Source organism: Dendrobates tinctorius, unplaced genomic scaffold (genome assembly GCF_039654945.1).
Source record: "Dendrobates tinctorius isolate UK_male_01 unplaced genomic scaffold, ASM3965494v1 ptg000152l, whole genome shotgun sequence".
Lineage (NCBI taxonomy): Eukaryota > Metazoa > Chordata > Amphibia > Anura > Dendrobatidae > Dendrobates > Dendrobates tinctorius.
This window is the reverse complement of record NW_027361819.1, coordinates 2,043,831-2,057,809: the sequence shown is the minus strand read 5'-3', so window position 1 is coordinate 2,057,809 and position 13,979 is coordinate 2,043,831. Positions and strand designations below refer to the sequence as shown.

General features: G+C 45.2%; 1 protein-coding gene and 1 long non-coding RNA gene across 3 annotated transcripts; both read left to right on the top strand.

Moving 5' to 3' along the window:
• The first annotated feature begins 2,831 nt into the window (after positions 1-2,831).
• Positions 2,832-13,263, top strand: LOC141050709 (uncharacterized). The gene is made up of 3 exons (XM_073547307.1): positions 2,832-2,989; positions 3,115-3,444; positions 12,450-13,263. The coding sequence occupies exons 1-3, from the start codon at positions 2,863-2,865 to the stop codon at positions 12,611-12,613; spliced, it is 621 nt and encodes a 206-aa protein (XP_073403408.1). The 5' UTR covers positions 2,832-2,862; the 3' UTR covers positions 12,614-13,263.
• Positions 3,454-8,527, top strand: LOC141050711 (uncharacterized). Of its 2 annotated transcripts, XR_012220525.1 has the most exons (3): positions 3,454-5,962; positions 6,049-6,870; positions 7,069-8,527. It is a non-coding gene; the product is annotated as an uncharacterized lncRNA (long non-coding RNA). The 2 variants fall into 2 exon arrangements; XR_012220524.1 differs by having other exon boundaries at positions 3,454-6,870.
• Positions 13,264-13,979: the final 716 nt, after the last annotated feature.

The window sequence follows — 13,979 nt, the reverse complement described above, 5'->3', positions numbered from 1 at the left end:
GTATTATAGTAGTTATATTCTTGTACATAGGAGCAGTATTATAGTAGTTATATTCTTGTACATAGGAGCAGTATTATAGTAGTTATATTCTTGTACATAGGGGCAGTATTATAGTAGTTATATTCTTGTACATAGGGGTAGCATTATAGTAGTTATATTCTTGTATATAGGGGCAGTATTATAGTAGTTATATTCTTGTACATAGGGGGCAGTATTATAGTAGTTATATTCTTGTACATAGGAGCAGTATTATAGTAGTTATATTCTTGTACATAGGAGCAGTATTATAGTAGTTATATTCTTGTACATAGGGGGCAGTATTATAGTAGTTATATTCTTGTACATAGGAGCAGTATTATAGTAGTTATATTCTTGTACATAGGGGGCAGTATTATAGTAGTTATATTCTTGTACATAGGAGCAGTATTATAGTAGTTATATTCTTGTACATAGGAGCAGTATTATAGTAGTTATATTCTTGTACATAGGGGGCAGTATTATAGTAGTTATATTCTTGTACATAGGAGCAGTATTATAGTAGTTATATTCTTGTATATAGGGGGCAGTATTATAGCAGTTATATTCTTGTACATAGGAGCAGTATTATAGTAGTTATATTCTTGTACATAGGGGTAGTATTATAGTAGTTTTTTCTTGAAAACGGGGCAGTTTTATTCCAGATATATTTTACAGAGATGATAATATTGGGTAATTTCAGCAGTCGCTCTTCTGACCGTATATAAACATCTTGTGATTGGTCTTGTCGCTATGAGATCATTTTTGGATCAGTGATGTCTCTCGGATTTATCTGGTGTCGCACATGAAGTTTCAGGCGGCACAAGAAGCCTTCTTGTGAATTATAATTTGTAATGCTGTAATACCATGACTATTTATATTTTAGTTGCGGATTGCAGTGTAATCATTGATAAAATGTTCCGTGTACTACTACAAAATAGGGAACAGGTGACCACATCTCATCAGTCATAACATCAGGGAAAGTCGTGCACCATAAGTGGGATCGCCGGACATAGTCGCCTCCTCCCAGTTGCCGCCCGCTAACGCCCTGACCGTAGAGAAGTAATTAATTGAAGCGAGATCCGGGATTAACCCAGGATTACATCTCTGATCCGACCTGATCTGTGATTTAACATTGTCCCGGGTGTTGGGAAGGGGGAGGAGGGAATGTGAGGGGTTAATGAAATGCGCTATAAAGTAGAAAGAACATAATAAGAATGCGATAATATATAAAACTATGGTGCAATATAATATATAAAACTATGGTGCAATAATAATGGGTCATACTAATAGAACAGTAAAATCTAATGTAGTATAATACGGTATAATAGAGTGTAGTAATAATGCTAAACTATTATACTGTAGGTATTATAATATAAATCCAAGATTAAAGCCCTAAATACAGATCACAGATGAGACCCTCAAAGTGATAGACTCCAGAGCAGACCTCTTAAACTAATAGAGCCCAGACCAGAACCCAAAACTATTAGACCTCAATCCAAGCCCCCAAACTAAAACATATCTCAGACCAGATCCCTTAAACTAATTCAGACTTCAGTAGACACAGGCCAAGGCTTTTGCACTCCCAATAGGTAGACGTCTTTAAGATACCTGTAATCTCCGGCGGTAGTCTGTGTATCTCTAACACTTATCTCATTGGTGTTCACCAGTATTACCTCTTCACAATGTTTAGCGCATGCGCACTACCGCATTCGGCCGCTCGGGAACACTCGGGACTTTCCGTCCAGCCGAAACTCTCGATCACATGACTATCTCTCCGATCACGTGTCACAACAGGAATTGACATCGACGCCGTGATGGTTTAAAAAAAAAAAAAACGAGCGCGGTGTCTTCACTACACACGCATTTGTTAAATCCCAGCAATGCTAGTCTTGATTAGATACTTGGCTATTTTTGACACAAAAAAAACAGGCATATGCCCTCTTTAGTGTGGCAGCTAGGAGACAAGCCAGTGTCTCTCTGTATATAGACTGCATGGGTCAGCTGGGAAAGCTGAGCAGTCTGTGTGTTGGAGATGCAGAGAACTGTGTGGAAGCTGCAGCTTGTTCAGTGTGAACTGTGCCTGGAGTTGAACACTTCTGTTTGGCTGGGGCTCACGCAGAAGGGGATACTAAGACTTTTGGGATCGCACCTCCTCTTTGTGTAAAATTTGATCCGGGGAAGGACTGTAATCTGTCCTGGTGAGACCGCACTGACATATATGTACCTGTTGAATGAACTGTTTATTTGCTGTGATACATTTGTGCCCAGAAGAGTATCTTTCTGTTTTTTTTTAATCCCTGATAGTTTTATGAAGACAATAAAACTGCGCGTTTTAGGACTATACCACATTGCCTGTGTGAACGCTGCCTACTGCTGAGTGTAAATCCCTATACACTAAACTAGCATAGACCCCACACCAAACTAATTCTGACTATAGACCAGGCCTATTAAGTTAATATAAATCACAGACAAAACCCCTAAACTGCTACAAATTTGAGACCACCACATCCTTACACTAGTACAGACCCCAAACCAGAACCCCTAAATTTATACAGAAACCAGACTTCTAAATTAATTCAGACTCCAGACCTCTCCATGTATGAAAGTCATGAGTTTAAGAATTGGAGATATGGGGCATGGGTTTAAACACTGGACAATGACATGGTGATATTTGAGGTACACAACAATTACACTTGTGGCTCAGGATACTTGGGGTGACACGCATGTGTGCTCCCCCTTCGATCTGTGACGTTAGACAAGGAGGTCCCCTCCTGAGCTGCAGACATGTCCTTGCTCGCTATCTCGTGGGTGCAGACGGTAACGCCTCAATGTTACACCCCAAACATGTCCTTAGATAATATTAAAAGATCTGACTCTGCGGAGAAGAACACAACAACCAACACATCTAGGAGAAGGAACATGGCAGCAGCCTTCATCCTTCTGTCTGTGCTCCTAGGGGCCGGGGTCTCATGTAAGTATAACTTTGTGAACATGTGTGATATGGGGTCACCCATGGGAGAAGGTCCTGACTGTGCCCAAGACCTTGTCATCTATGGATTAGATAAATATCATAAATTGTATGTTTCTTTGACCCAGATGCTGTACTTGATGTCGCTGTGGACTCCAATATCGTGGCCAACATTGGGGACACAGTGAAGCTGAAATGTGTCCTGCAGGGTGTGGAAGGTCTCGTGGACATAAAGAAGCTCATGGTTCAGTGGTACACACGCGGGAAGCAGATCGCGGAGTTTGATGATAAAATCCAAATTGCAAAAACCGGATTGTCCATGTCCTTAGAGGGACTGATGAAAGGTGACGCTACGCTGACCATCCAGTCCTTCACTGCAGAGGATGCTGGGAACTATCGCTGTTATTTCTATTACAAGTCAGACCACATCATGAAGCAGACAGTTCTTTCTGCTAATGGTAAGTTAATGCCACGCAAGCTGACACTTTAAATTTGCTGCTGTAAATCATTGACTATATTACCTATTTAGTACTTTTTTTTTTATCATATATCCTTCTCTCATTTAGGAAAGATGCCCCCCCAAACTAAGGGATTTGAATTATAGGTAGTCATTATGATCCACTTCAACAAATCCCAAAATAAATGAAAAACAGATCCCAGAGCAGATCCCCTAAACTAATATGGTCGACAAACCAGACCCCTAAAGTAATACAGACCCAGACCAGATCCCCCAAACTACTGTAGACCACAAACTGAGCCTTAAATTAATACAGACCCCAGAGCAGATCCCTCAAACTGAGCTCTAAAGTAATACATACCCAAACCAGATTCCCAGACTACTATAGACTGCAAACTGTGCCCTAAAGTAATACAGACCCAGACCAGATCCCCCAAACTACTATAGACCACAAACTGAGCCTTAAATTAATACAGACTCAAACCAGATCCCCCAGACTACTATAGACTGGAAACTGTGCCCTAATGTAATAAAGATCCCAGACCAGATCCCCTAAACTAATTAAGACCCCAGACCAGACCCATAAAGTAATACAGACCCCAGCACAGATCACCCCAAACTGAGCCCTAATGTAATACCCACCCCAGACCAGATTCCCTAAACTAATAAAAACTGCAGACCAGATTCCCCACAAATTGAATCCTAAAGTAATATTGACCCAGACCAGATTTCCCCAAACTGAGCCCTACAGTACCGTAATACTGACCCAAACTAGATCCCCCAAACTACTTTTCTCAAACTGAACCCTAAAGTAATACAGACCCCAGACCAGACTGCACCCACTAAATACAGATCCCCAGACCAGTCCCCCTAAACTAACAGACTGTAGACCAGACAACTAAATTATTTCAGACCCTGGGGTCTGGACCAACTGAAGTAAAAGACCCCAAACCAGATCCTTCAAACTAATATAGACACCAGACCAGACACCCTAACTTTATAAAAACCCCAAACCACAGCCTTTCAAGTAATATGTTCCCTAGACTAGAGTCCCTAAACTAAGACAGACCTACTACACTATAAGGTCACAGACCGGACCCCCTAAACTAAGACAGACCTACTACACTATAAGGCCACAGACCAGACCCCCTAAACTAAGAACTAAGACAGACCTACTACACTATAAGGCCACAGACCAGACCCCTAAACTAAGACAGACCTGCTACACTATAAGGCCACAGACCAGACCCCCTAAACTAAGAACTAAGACAGACCTACTACACTATAAGGCCACAGACCAGACCCCTAAACTAAGACAGACCTACTACACTATAAGGCCACAGAGCGGACCCCTAAACTAAGACAGACCTACTACACTATAAGGCCACAGACAAAACCCCCTAAACTAAGACAGACCTACTACACTATAAGGCCACAGACCAGACCCCCTAAACTAAGACAGACCTACTACACTATAAGGCCACAGAGCGGACCCCCTAAACTAAGACAGACCTACTACACTATAAGGCCACAGAGCGGACCCCCTAAACTAAGACAGACCTACTACACTATAAGGCCACAGACCAAACCCCCTAAACTAAGACAGACCTACTACACTATAAGGCCACAGAGCGGACCCCCTAAACTAAGACAGACCTACTACACTATAAGGCCACAGACCAAACCCCCTAAACTAAGACAGACCTACTACACTATAAGGCCACAGACCAGACCCCCTAAACTAAGAACTAAGACAGACCTACTACACTATAAGGCCACAGAGCGGACCCCCTAAACTAAGACAGACCTACTACACTATAAGGCCACAGAGCGGACCCCCTAAACTAAGACAGACCTACTACACTATAAGGCCACAGACCGGACCTCCTAAACTAAGACAGACCTACTACACTATAAGGCCACAGACCGGACCCCCTAAACTAAGACAGACCTACTACACTATAAGGCCACAGACCGGACCCCCTAAACTAAGGCCTCTTTCACACATCAGGTTTTCGCCGTCAGGCGCGATCCGGCGCTTTTGACAGAAACCGGATCCGGCGAAATGCAATGCCGGATCCGGTTTCCCCCCCATTGACTTGCATTTGCGCCGGATCGCGCCGGATGGCCATGCGTTTCATCTGGTTTTCGCCGGATCCGGCAATTTGTCGCGATCCGGCGTCTGGAAAAAACGGCTACTGTAACGCTTTTTGTCTCCGGCTTTTTCACACAATGAAAGCCTATGAGAGCCGCAATGCGCCTGATCCGGCGAAAGCCGGATCCGGTGGCCGGATCCGGTTTTTTTGGTCTGAGCATGCTCAGTAGCTCTGCCCACAAGACATATATAAAAGCAAGACAGTGGGACCCACAGCCACACCCAACATGCCACCCAAGAAAGCAAAAAGGCGCAGCAGGAGAAGGCAGGAGACCACTGCAGCACCATCAGCACCACCACCACCCCAAATGGAGCAGCAAATGGAACATGCTGAGGAGGGGAGTCCAGCAGCAGATGAGAGACGGTAATTATCAAATCCCCCATTCCTCCAAACTAGGGCCATGGAATATCAAGATATTCATTGGCCCTTTGTTTCTCTTTATTCAACAGCCGCCAAAGAGATGCAGCAGCAGCAGCAGCAGAAATGGCATCACTGGCAGCAGCAACAGCAGCAGCAATACCCACAGCCATGGAGTCTGGCCATCAACAGGACAGCACATCATCTTCTGGGAGCCCTCCCTCGCATCGTCAGCGTTTGACGGTAAGTTTTTATTTCCAAAATCCATCATCTCTGTAATATATGTCTATTCATTGCCTTTTATTTCAAAACAGGAATCACAAGATGAAGAGGAGCTCCCAGAAGAAGAAGGAAGGGGTGGACAGACACCTGGAGTGGGCTCACAATTGGTAAGTTTTTTGCATCAAACGCAGAAACACAACATCACACTACACACAACACATAGAAAACAATGTTCTGCAGACCACACACAGCAAACAAATGCCTACATCCAAAGACATAACATTTTTTGTTTTCTTCTCTAGTCTTCCCAATCTGGTGCTCGGCCAAGAGGTCCTCGCAGTGCCTCCCAGGGTCGTCGGCGACAGCAACGCGGCGGTCACCAGCGTGTAAGTATAAATATTTTTGCTTTGTTTTTTTGCACTTTTTATTTCATTTCTTTTGTGGAGGCTAATTATGTTATTTTTGTCTTTTTCTTTAACAGCCTTCACAGCGTGCTCCCGACTCTGACGGTGAGGATGGAGGGATTGATGTGGACCGCCTCATCGATCTCGTCAGAGAAAGGGAGCCGCTCTGGAATATGGCTGACCGCCGCCACGCTGACCTTATCATTACCCGACGACTCTGGGAGGAAATCTGTTCGATCCTTGTGGACCGCTGGGAGGACCTCGATGCTCGGGCCCAGATTAAAGAGCGTAAGTATATACAGTACCGGTTGCTTGATGTAAACCAGTGTTTCCCGAACTCCAGTCCTCGTGGTCCCCACGGATCATGTGTTCAGGATTTCTATTTACTATGGAAATCCTGAAAACATGACCCCTGGGGACCATGAGGACTGGAGTTTGGAAAACACTGATGTTGTATACTAACCACTTTGTCCTTTCTCGTTTCAGGGGAGAGAATTGTGAATCGGTGGCGGTCTGTGAGGGATCGTTTCAAGAAGGAGTTCAATAAAGAGATGCGGGCCCCGAGTGGATCTGGAGGACGCAGGAGCAAGTACAAGTACGCACAAGCCCTGTCGTTCCTCCGGGAAACAATGCTCACCAGAAGGTAAATATTACACACCACATGTGACAAAAAAATGTTAGATGTAACTTTTTTTTTTCAGCCAGGGCCATACCATGTCACTATTTTAATTGTTTTTTTTTCTCTTTATTCCACAGCACGGTGAGCAGCACTCGGGAGCCTGCACGATTGGACCCTTCTGAGGCGATCCCTGAGGAGACCGGCACCGAGGGACACTTCGACCGCCCCGGTACATCTGCACCTTCCCAGCCTTCCCACACATTCGACCCATCTGTCCCATCCACCAGCACAGGAGCATCGTGGCCGCCTACATTACATGAAGCTGCTGGTGAGGAGATCGCTTTCCCTTTACCCCACCCTTCTGCCCCTGCCACCTCTAGTACACCTGCGGGTACTGGGCGACAGCGGCAGAGGGGTCAGGAAAAGAGTTATGCGCAAGAGTTCTTGCATCTGAATGCATCTTTCCAGAACTGTCTAAAAGTCTTGTCAGAGCAAATCTCCGCAGGCTTTCAGCAGATCAACTCCAGCATTCTGGAGGTGAAGACACTTCTGCAAACCATGCATTCAGAAGCAAGATCTTCGCCAAACCACACCTTTTTCAGGTCTGTTGTGGAGCGCATGGCAACACTATCTCCAACCCAGCAGATGCATGTAATGCATTCGTGCCACGGTGCTCTACAGCAGGTTACCTCCCAACCTCCACCTCCCACCACTGTAGTTCCTCCACCTGCACCCCCTCCAGCCACTTTCCATCCTCCCCCTCCTATTACATCTGCACCCCCTCCAGCCACTTTCCATCCTCCCCCTCCTATTACATCTGCACCCCCTCCAGCCACTTTCCATCCTCCCCCTCCTATTACATACCAGCAACCTCCCCAGTACCAGACATCTCCCCACTTCCAGCAACCTGCCCCGTACCAAACTCCTTCCCCGTACCAAACTCCTTCCCCGTACCAAACTCCTTCCCCATACAACTTTCCATCAACATCATCTGCTCCTACAGTCCCTGCCCAACCCTCCACTCCACCGCCCACCACCTCTTCTGCCTCCCACATGTCCACCCATTCTGTAGCTTTTTCCACACCTTCACCTCTAACTGTACCTTCCCCACCACGATCCCAGTCCTCTCTCCACACACCCAGTGTCGAAGTGTCCCGCAGCCTCTCCAGCAGTATTTCCACCCCACACTACACAGATTTGTAATGTGTGTTTTTTAATAAAAATGCCCATTGGGTTTAAAACCTTTATTAAAAAAGTTTTTTGCACTTTAAAAACATTTTACAAAAAAAAAAAAATTTTAAATAAAAGTTAAATTATCGTTTCACAATGGTTGTCTGTCATTTCTTTCTGCGGCGAACTATGTTTAAAAAAAAGGTTAAATACAGGGTATTTCAAAGGTAAAAAGGTATTCAAAACCAGGTATATAACTGTGGGTAAATTTTAGCTTTTTGCCACAGTTGTGTTCCTGGTTGTGTTTGAAGCAAAGTATTTCACCTAAAAAGTTGTGTTTATTGTTGGTGATTTCCTAACAATGTACACAACTTTTGTTAAAAGGTGAAATACTTTGCATAAAACACAACCAGGTACACACCTGTGGCCTAAAGGTAAAAATAGTAAGACCATGACAAGATAGCCAACTTTGGTTGGCAAAGGTATATACTGTTGGTCCAGAAGGTACACAAGTTTGGTTAGGGCACAAATCTTTCACACTCTGTCATCCTGCCAGTGTACTCTGCCTTGAGGTGACATAAAGTATAGTGCAAAATTGCCCCTCATTAGTGAAACCGTCACAGAACTTCTAGTGGTAATATCATGGTAATCTTGCAAGGTGGTTTCTTCAGAGGTGTCCTCAATGGAAATGGGTTCCTTGCAGATAACAAAATTGTGGAGTACCACGCACGCTTTGATCACCTCGTCCACAGTTTCTGTCTTGAGGTTGATCGCAGTCAATAGGACCCGCCATTTGGCTGTCAGAATACCAAAGGTACATTCAACCATTCTTCTTGCTCTTGTGAGGCGGTAATTAAAAATGCGTTTTGGTCTTGTCAATCCTCTGCTAGAGTACGGTTTCAAAAGGTGTTCTGACAGCTGGAAGGCTTCATCCCCTACACAGACAAATGGCATAGGTGGACCAGATGTTTGCGGCAGCGGTCTAGGTGGTGGGAACTGGAAGGTGTTTCCATACAGTTTACGCCCCATGGCAGACAGTTTGAAAACTTGAGAGTCATTGGAGCGGCCATAGGCCCCAATATCAACCGCAATAAATTTGTATTCCGCGTCAGCGATGGCCATGAGGACAATTGAAAAATATTTCTTGTAATTGAAATATTCCGATCCCGATCCAGCTGGCTTTACAATGCGGATATGTTTCCCGTCCACAGCGCCCAAGCAGTTTGGAAACTGACATATCTGTTGAAACTTGTCAGCAATTTCAATCCACCTCTCTGTTGTGGGCTCTGGTAAAAACTCTTCAGCTAAGGAGTCCCACAGTGCACGGCATGTGTACTTCACAATTCCAGATATGGGGGAAATCCCGAGTCTGTACTGGAAATGCAGTGACGAAAGGGATTCTCCAGTTGCAAGAAATCTGTGGGGAATTAAAAAACAATAAATTAGTTTTAAATCACAGCATTACATACCAAAACTGACCTATAACACTTGGAGATACAAACTACCACCAACAAGATTGCAGTGAAAGTGTGCTCTGATGCGAGCATATCCAATAAATGTGGCTTACCTTAAAGTCACCATCAGACGCTCTGCGGGTGAAACAGAGAAGCGGCAATAGGTGTCCGCTTTTCTTATGAGGTGTGCAATGCGCTCCACCAAGTAATCAAAATTCTCCATTTTCATCCTAACATATCCAAAAAATTTATCCGGGTTTCGTCGAAGGTCCATGCAGAGTGTAGAATAGACCCCACGCGTCATTCTCTTGGCTGTGATGGGGTGGATCCACAAACGTCGTCTACAATGCCTGATGCGCTGCTGTCTCGCTCTCTCCTTCTCCAGAACAATCACCCTCAAACGATTCGCCTCCGCTATAAAATCCGCCAAATTCTTCAAAATATTTCCAATGACAACATCCATCTTCGCCAGTAACTTGCTCTTCTCTCCAACCTGCACTTTCTCCTCTACAACCTGTCAAAGAAGGGCTGTAGGAACATGCTATATATAGTTTTCCAGTAGCCAATCCCGTTCGGAAGGCCACAAGGGTCAATTTTAAAAACCGGATCCGGCGTAATACGTCAAAAAACGGATAGAAAAACGGATGTACCGGATGAGACGGATCCGGTTTTGTCTGTCAAGAAAAAGACGGATCCGGCAGAAAACCGGATCCGTCACATCCGGTTTTACGAAACATTTGCCGGATCCGGCGTTCCGGCATGACGCCGGATCGCGCCTGACGCCGAAAACCTGATGTGTGAAAGTAGCCTAAGACAGACCTACTACACTATAAGGCCACAGACCGGACCCCCTAAACTAAGACAGGCCTACTACACTATAAGGCCACAGACCGGACCCCCTAAACTAAGACAGACCTACTACACTATAAGGCCACAGACCGGACCCCCTAAACTAAGACAGACCTACTACACTATAAGGCCACAGACCGGACCCCCTAAACTAAGACAGACCTACTACACTACAAGGCCACAGACCAGACCCCCTAAACTAAGACAGACCTACTACACTATAAGGCCACAGACCAGACCCCCTAAACTAAGACAGACCTACTACACTATAAGGCCACAGACCAGACCCCCTAAACTAAAAACTAAGACAGACCTACTACACTATAAGGCCACAGACCAGACCCCCTAAACTAAGACAGACCTACTACACTATAAGGCCACAGACCAGACCCCCTAAACTAAGACAGACCTACTACACTATAAGGCCACAGACCGGACCCCCTAAACTAAGACAGACCTACTACACTATAAGGCCACAGACCGGACCCCCTAAACTAAGACAGACCTACTACACTATAAGGCCACAGACCGGACCCCCTAAACTAAGACAGACCTACTACACTATAAGGCCCCAGACCGGACCCCCTAAACTAAGACAGACCTACTACACTATAAGGCCACAGACCAGACCCCCTAAACTAAGACAGACCTGCTACACTATAAGGCCACAGACCAGACCCCCTAAACTAAGAACTAAGACAGACCTACTACACTATAAGGCCACAGACCGGACCCCCTAAACTAAGACAGACCTACTACACTATAAGGCCACAGACCAGACCCCCTAAACTAAGACAGACCTACTACACTATAAGGCCACAGACCAGACCCCCTAAACTAAGAACTAAGACAGACCTACTACACTATAAGGCCACAGACCGGACCCCCTAAACTAAGACAGACTTACTACACTATAAGGCCACAGACCGGACCCCCTAAACTAAGACAGACCTACTACACTATAAGGCCACAGACCAGACCCCCTAAACTAAGACAGACCTACTACACTATAAGGCCACAGACCAGACCCCCTAAACTAAGAACTAAGACAGACCTACTACACTATAAGGCCACAGACCGGACCCCCTAAACTAAGACAGACCTACTACACTATAAGGCCACAGACCGGACCCCCTAAACTAAGACAGACCTACTACACTATAAGGCCACAGACCGGACCCCCTAAACTAAGACAGACCTACTACACTATAAGGCCACAGACCGGACCCCCTAAACTAAGACAGGCCTACTACATTATAAGGCCACAGACCGGACCCCCTAAACTAAGACAGGCCTACTACATTATAAGGCCACAGACCGGACCCCCTAAACTAAGACAGACCTACTACACTATAAGGCCGCAGACCAGAACCCCTAAACTAAGACAGGCCTACTACACTATAAGGCCACAGACCGGACCCCCTAAACTAAGACAGGCCTACTACACTATAAGGCCACAGACCGGACCCCCTAAACTAAGACAGACCTACTACACTATAAGGCCACAGACCGGACCCCCTAAACTAAGACAGACCTACTACACTATAAGGCCACAGACCGGACCCCCTACAGATTTTAGACCAGATCCTCTAGATAATTACAGACCCCAGACAAGAGTTTGGCGTCGACTGATGGCAGATTGTCAGATACTCCAGATCATTGGATGAGCCTTAGAGAATTGCTCTCTCTGCCATATATCTGAGCCGCCACATTCCCTGGACGGTGCTATTTTTTACCGTTTTATTTATTTATTTTTTTTACTTTTTTTTTTTCAGTTACATCAACCCAAAGCGAAAGTGATGTGGAGCTGAGCACCTGTGATACCGTCCTGGACAAGAAGTTGGACAAGATCATCGACTGGATCAGCAAAGTGGAAAGCAAACTGGTGGAAGTGCAGAGCAGCTGCTCCTCCCAGAAGTACAAGACGCGCGAAAACTGATCCGACGCCTCTCAGCGCTTTCTCTGCTGCCTCACTTATCAAGACCGACCCTGTTACCTGTAGCAACCAATCAGAATGCAACTTTCATTTTTCCACAGCAGTTTTAGAGATGAATGCTGCTTTCTGATTGGTTGCTATAGGTAACGAGGCCTAGCTTTCCTCCTTATACCTTGTTTCCATGAGTATTATGGCTTCTGGTTTCATAGTTTTGATGGATCCAATGCCATCCGCAGTTTTAAGCACCGCTCTTTTAGGTCTAGGAAAACCCGTAAAACTCCTAGCAATGCTCGCTTTTCGATATATTTGTGTAATTTCCCTTCCTTTTGAAGTTCGTGGAAAATCCCACAAAAAACAAGAAGTTGCGTTGAGAAGGGTATGGAAGAGAGACGAGCACTCATAGGGTGCACTTATTTTCTTGTATAGCCAAAAATTCAGTTTTTTTGAGGGATTTTCCCCTGAAACGGGCCTCATAGGGGCATGGCTTATCCATATGTGTACTAACGGGGGCGCTCTAGTGACATTTTGAGGGCCTACCTGGTCGGGTTGGATGTATAATACGTGAATGGGGTTGGAAGTCTTGGGAGGTACAGATATTGCTTCGCTTCACCGTGGGGTTGAATACTTATGCAATAAAGCAAAAATAATAATCACTGGTGTCTCTGTGTGTAATCATTATAGGATGAGTAATTTCTTGTGTTTTAGGTAGTGCTGGCATCAATACCCGGCGAACCTGGGCAAGTGCCAGGGCCCCTGGTGCCTTGGGGCAGATTTCCATTGCGTATACAGCACTGGTACCAGCTGTGGTGCACAGCCGACGCCTAAGGCTATGTTCACACATTGTGTTAGTACTGCGTTTTTATTGTCTCTAGTGCATGTTGACAACGTTTAGTGCCCCCCAAAAATAACACGATGCAACTGGCTTAGGTTTTTGCACCAAAAACGCAGCAAAACTTGATACCTGCATTTTTGAATTTATTGCTTACTGTGGGTGAAATGAAAAACGCTGTAAAAATGCTGAAAGAAGAAATGACATGAGGCAGTTTGCAAAAACGCAGCAGTTTTCCAAAAAAAAACAACCAAAAAAAAACACATGAGATTTCTGAAATGTCATAGCTTTTGCTGATACTGATACTTTCCTCAACCCTCAGTCTACTAAAATGCTTGTGCGTGCCCTCATCATCTCCCGCCTCGACTACTGCAACATCCTTTTCTGTGGCCTCCCTGCTAACACCATCGCACCTCTCCAGTCCACCCTTAACTCTGCCGCCCGACTAATTCATCTCTCTCCTGGCTACTCCTCCGCTTCTCCCCTCTGCAAATCTCTTCACTGGCTCCCATTCCCTCAGCGTATCCAGTTCAAATTACT

Excerpts from the sequence above, each read along its gene's own strand:
- LOC141050709 (XM_073547307.1), top strand. The coding sequence starts at position 2,863 with ATGTCCTTAGATAATATTAAAAGATCTGACTCTGCGGAGAAGAACACA. Across the intron at positions 2,990-3,114 it reads CCTAGGGGCCGGGGTCTCAT|ATGCTGTACTTGATGTCGCT; the intron begins GTAAGTATAACT and ends TCTTTGACCCAG. Across the intron at positions 3,445-12,449 it reads GACAGTTCTTTCTGCTAATG|TTACATCAACCCAAAGCGAA; the intron begins GTAAGTTAATGC and ends TTTTTTTTTCAG.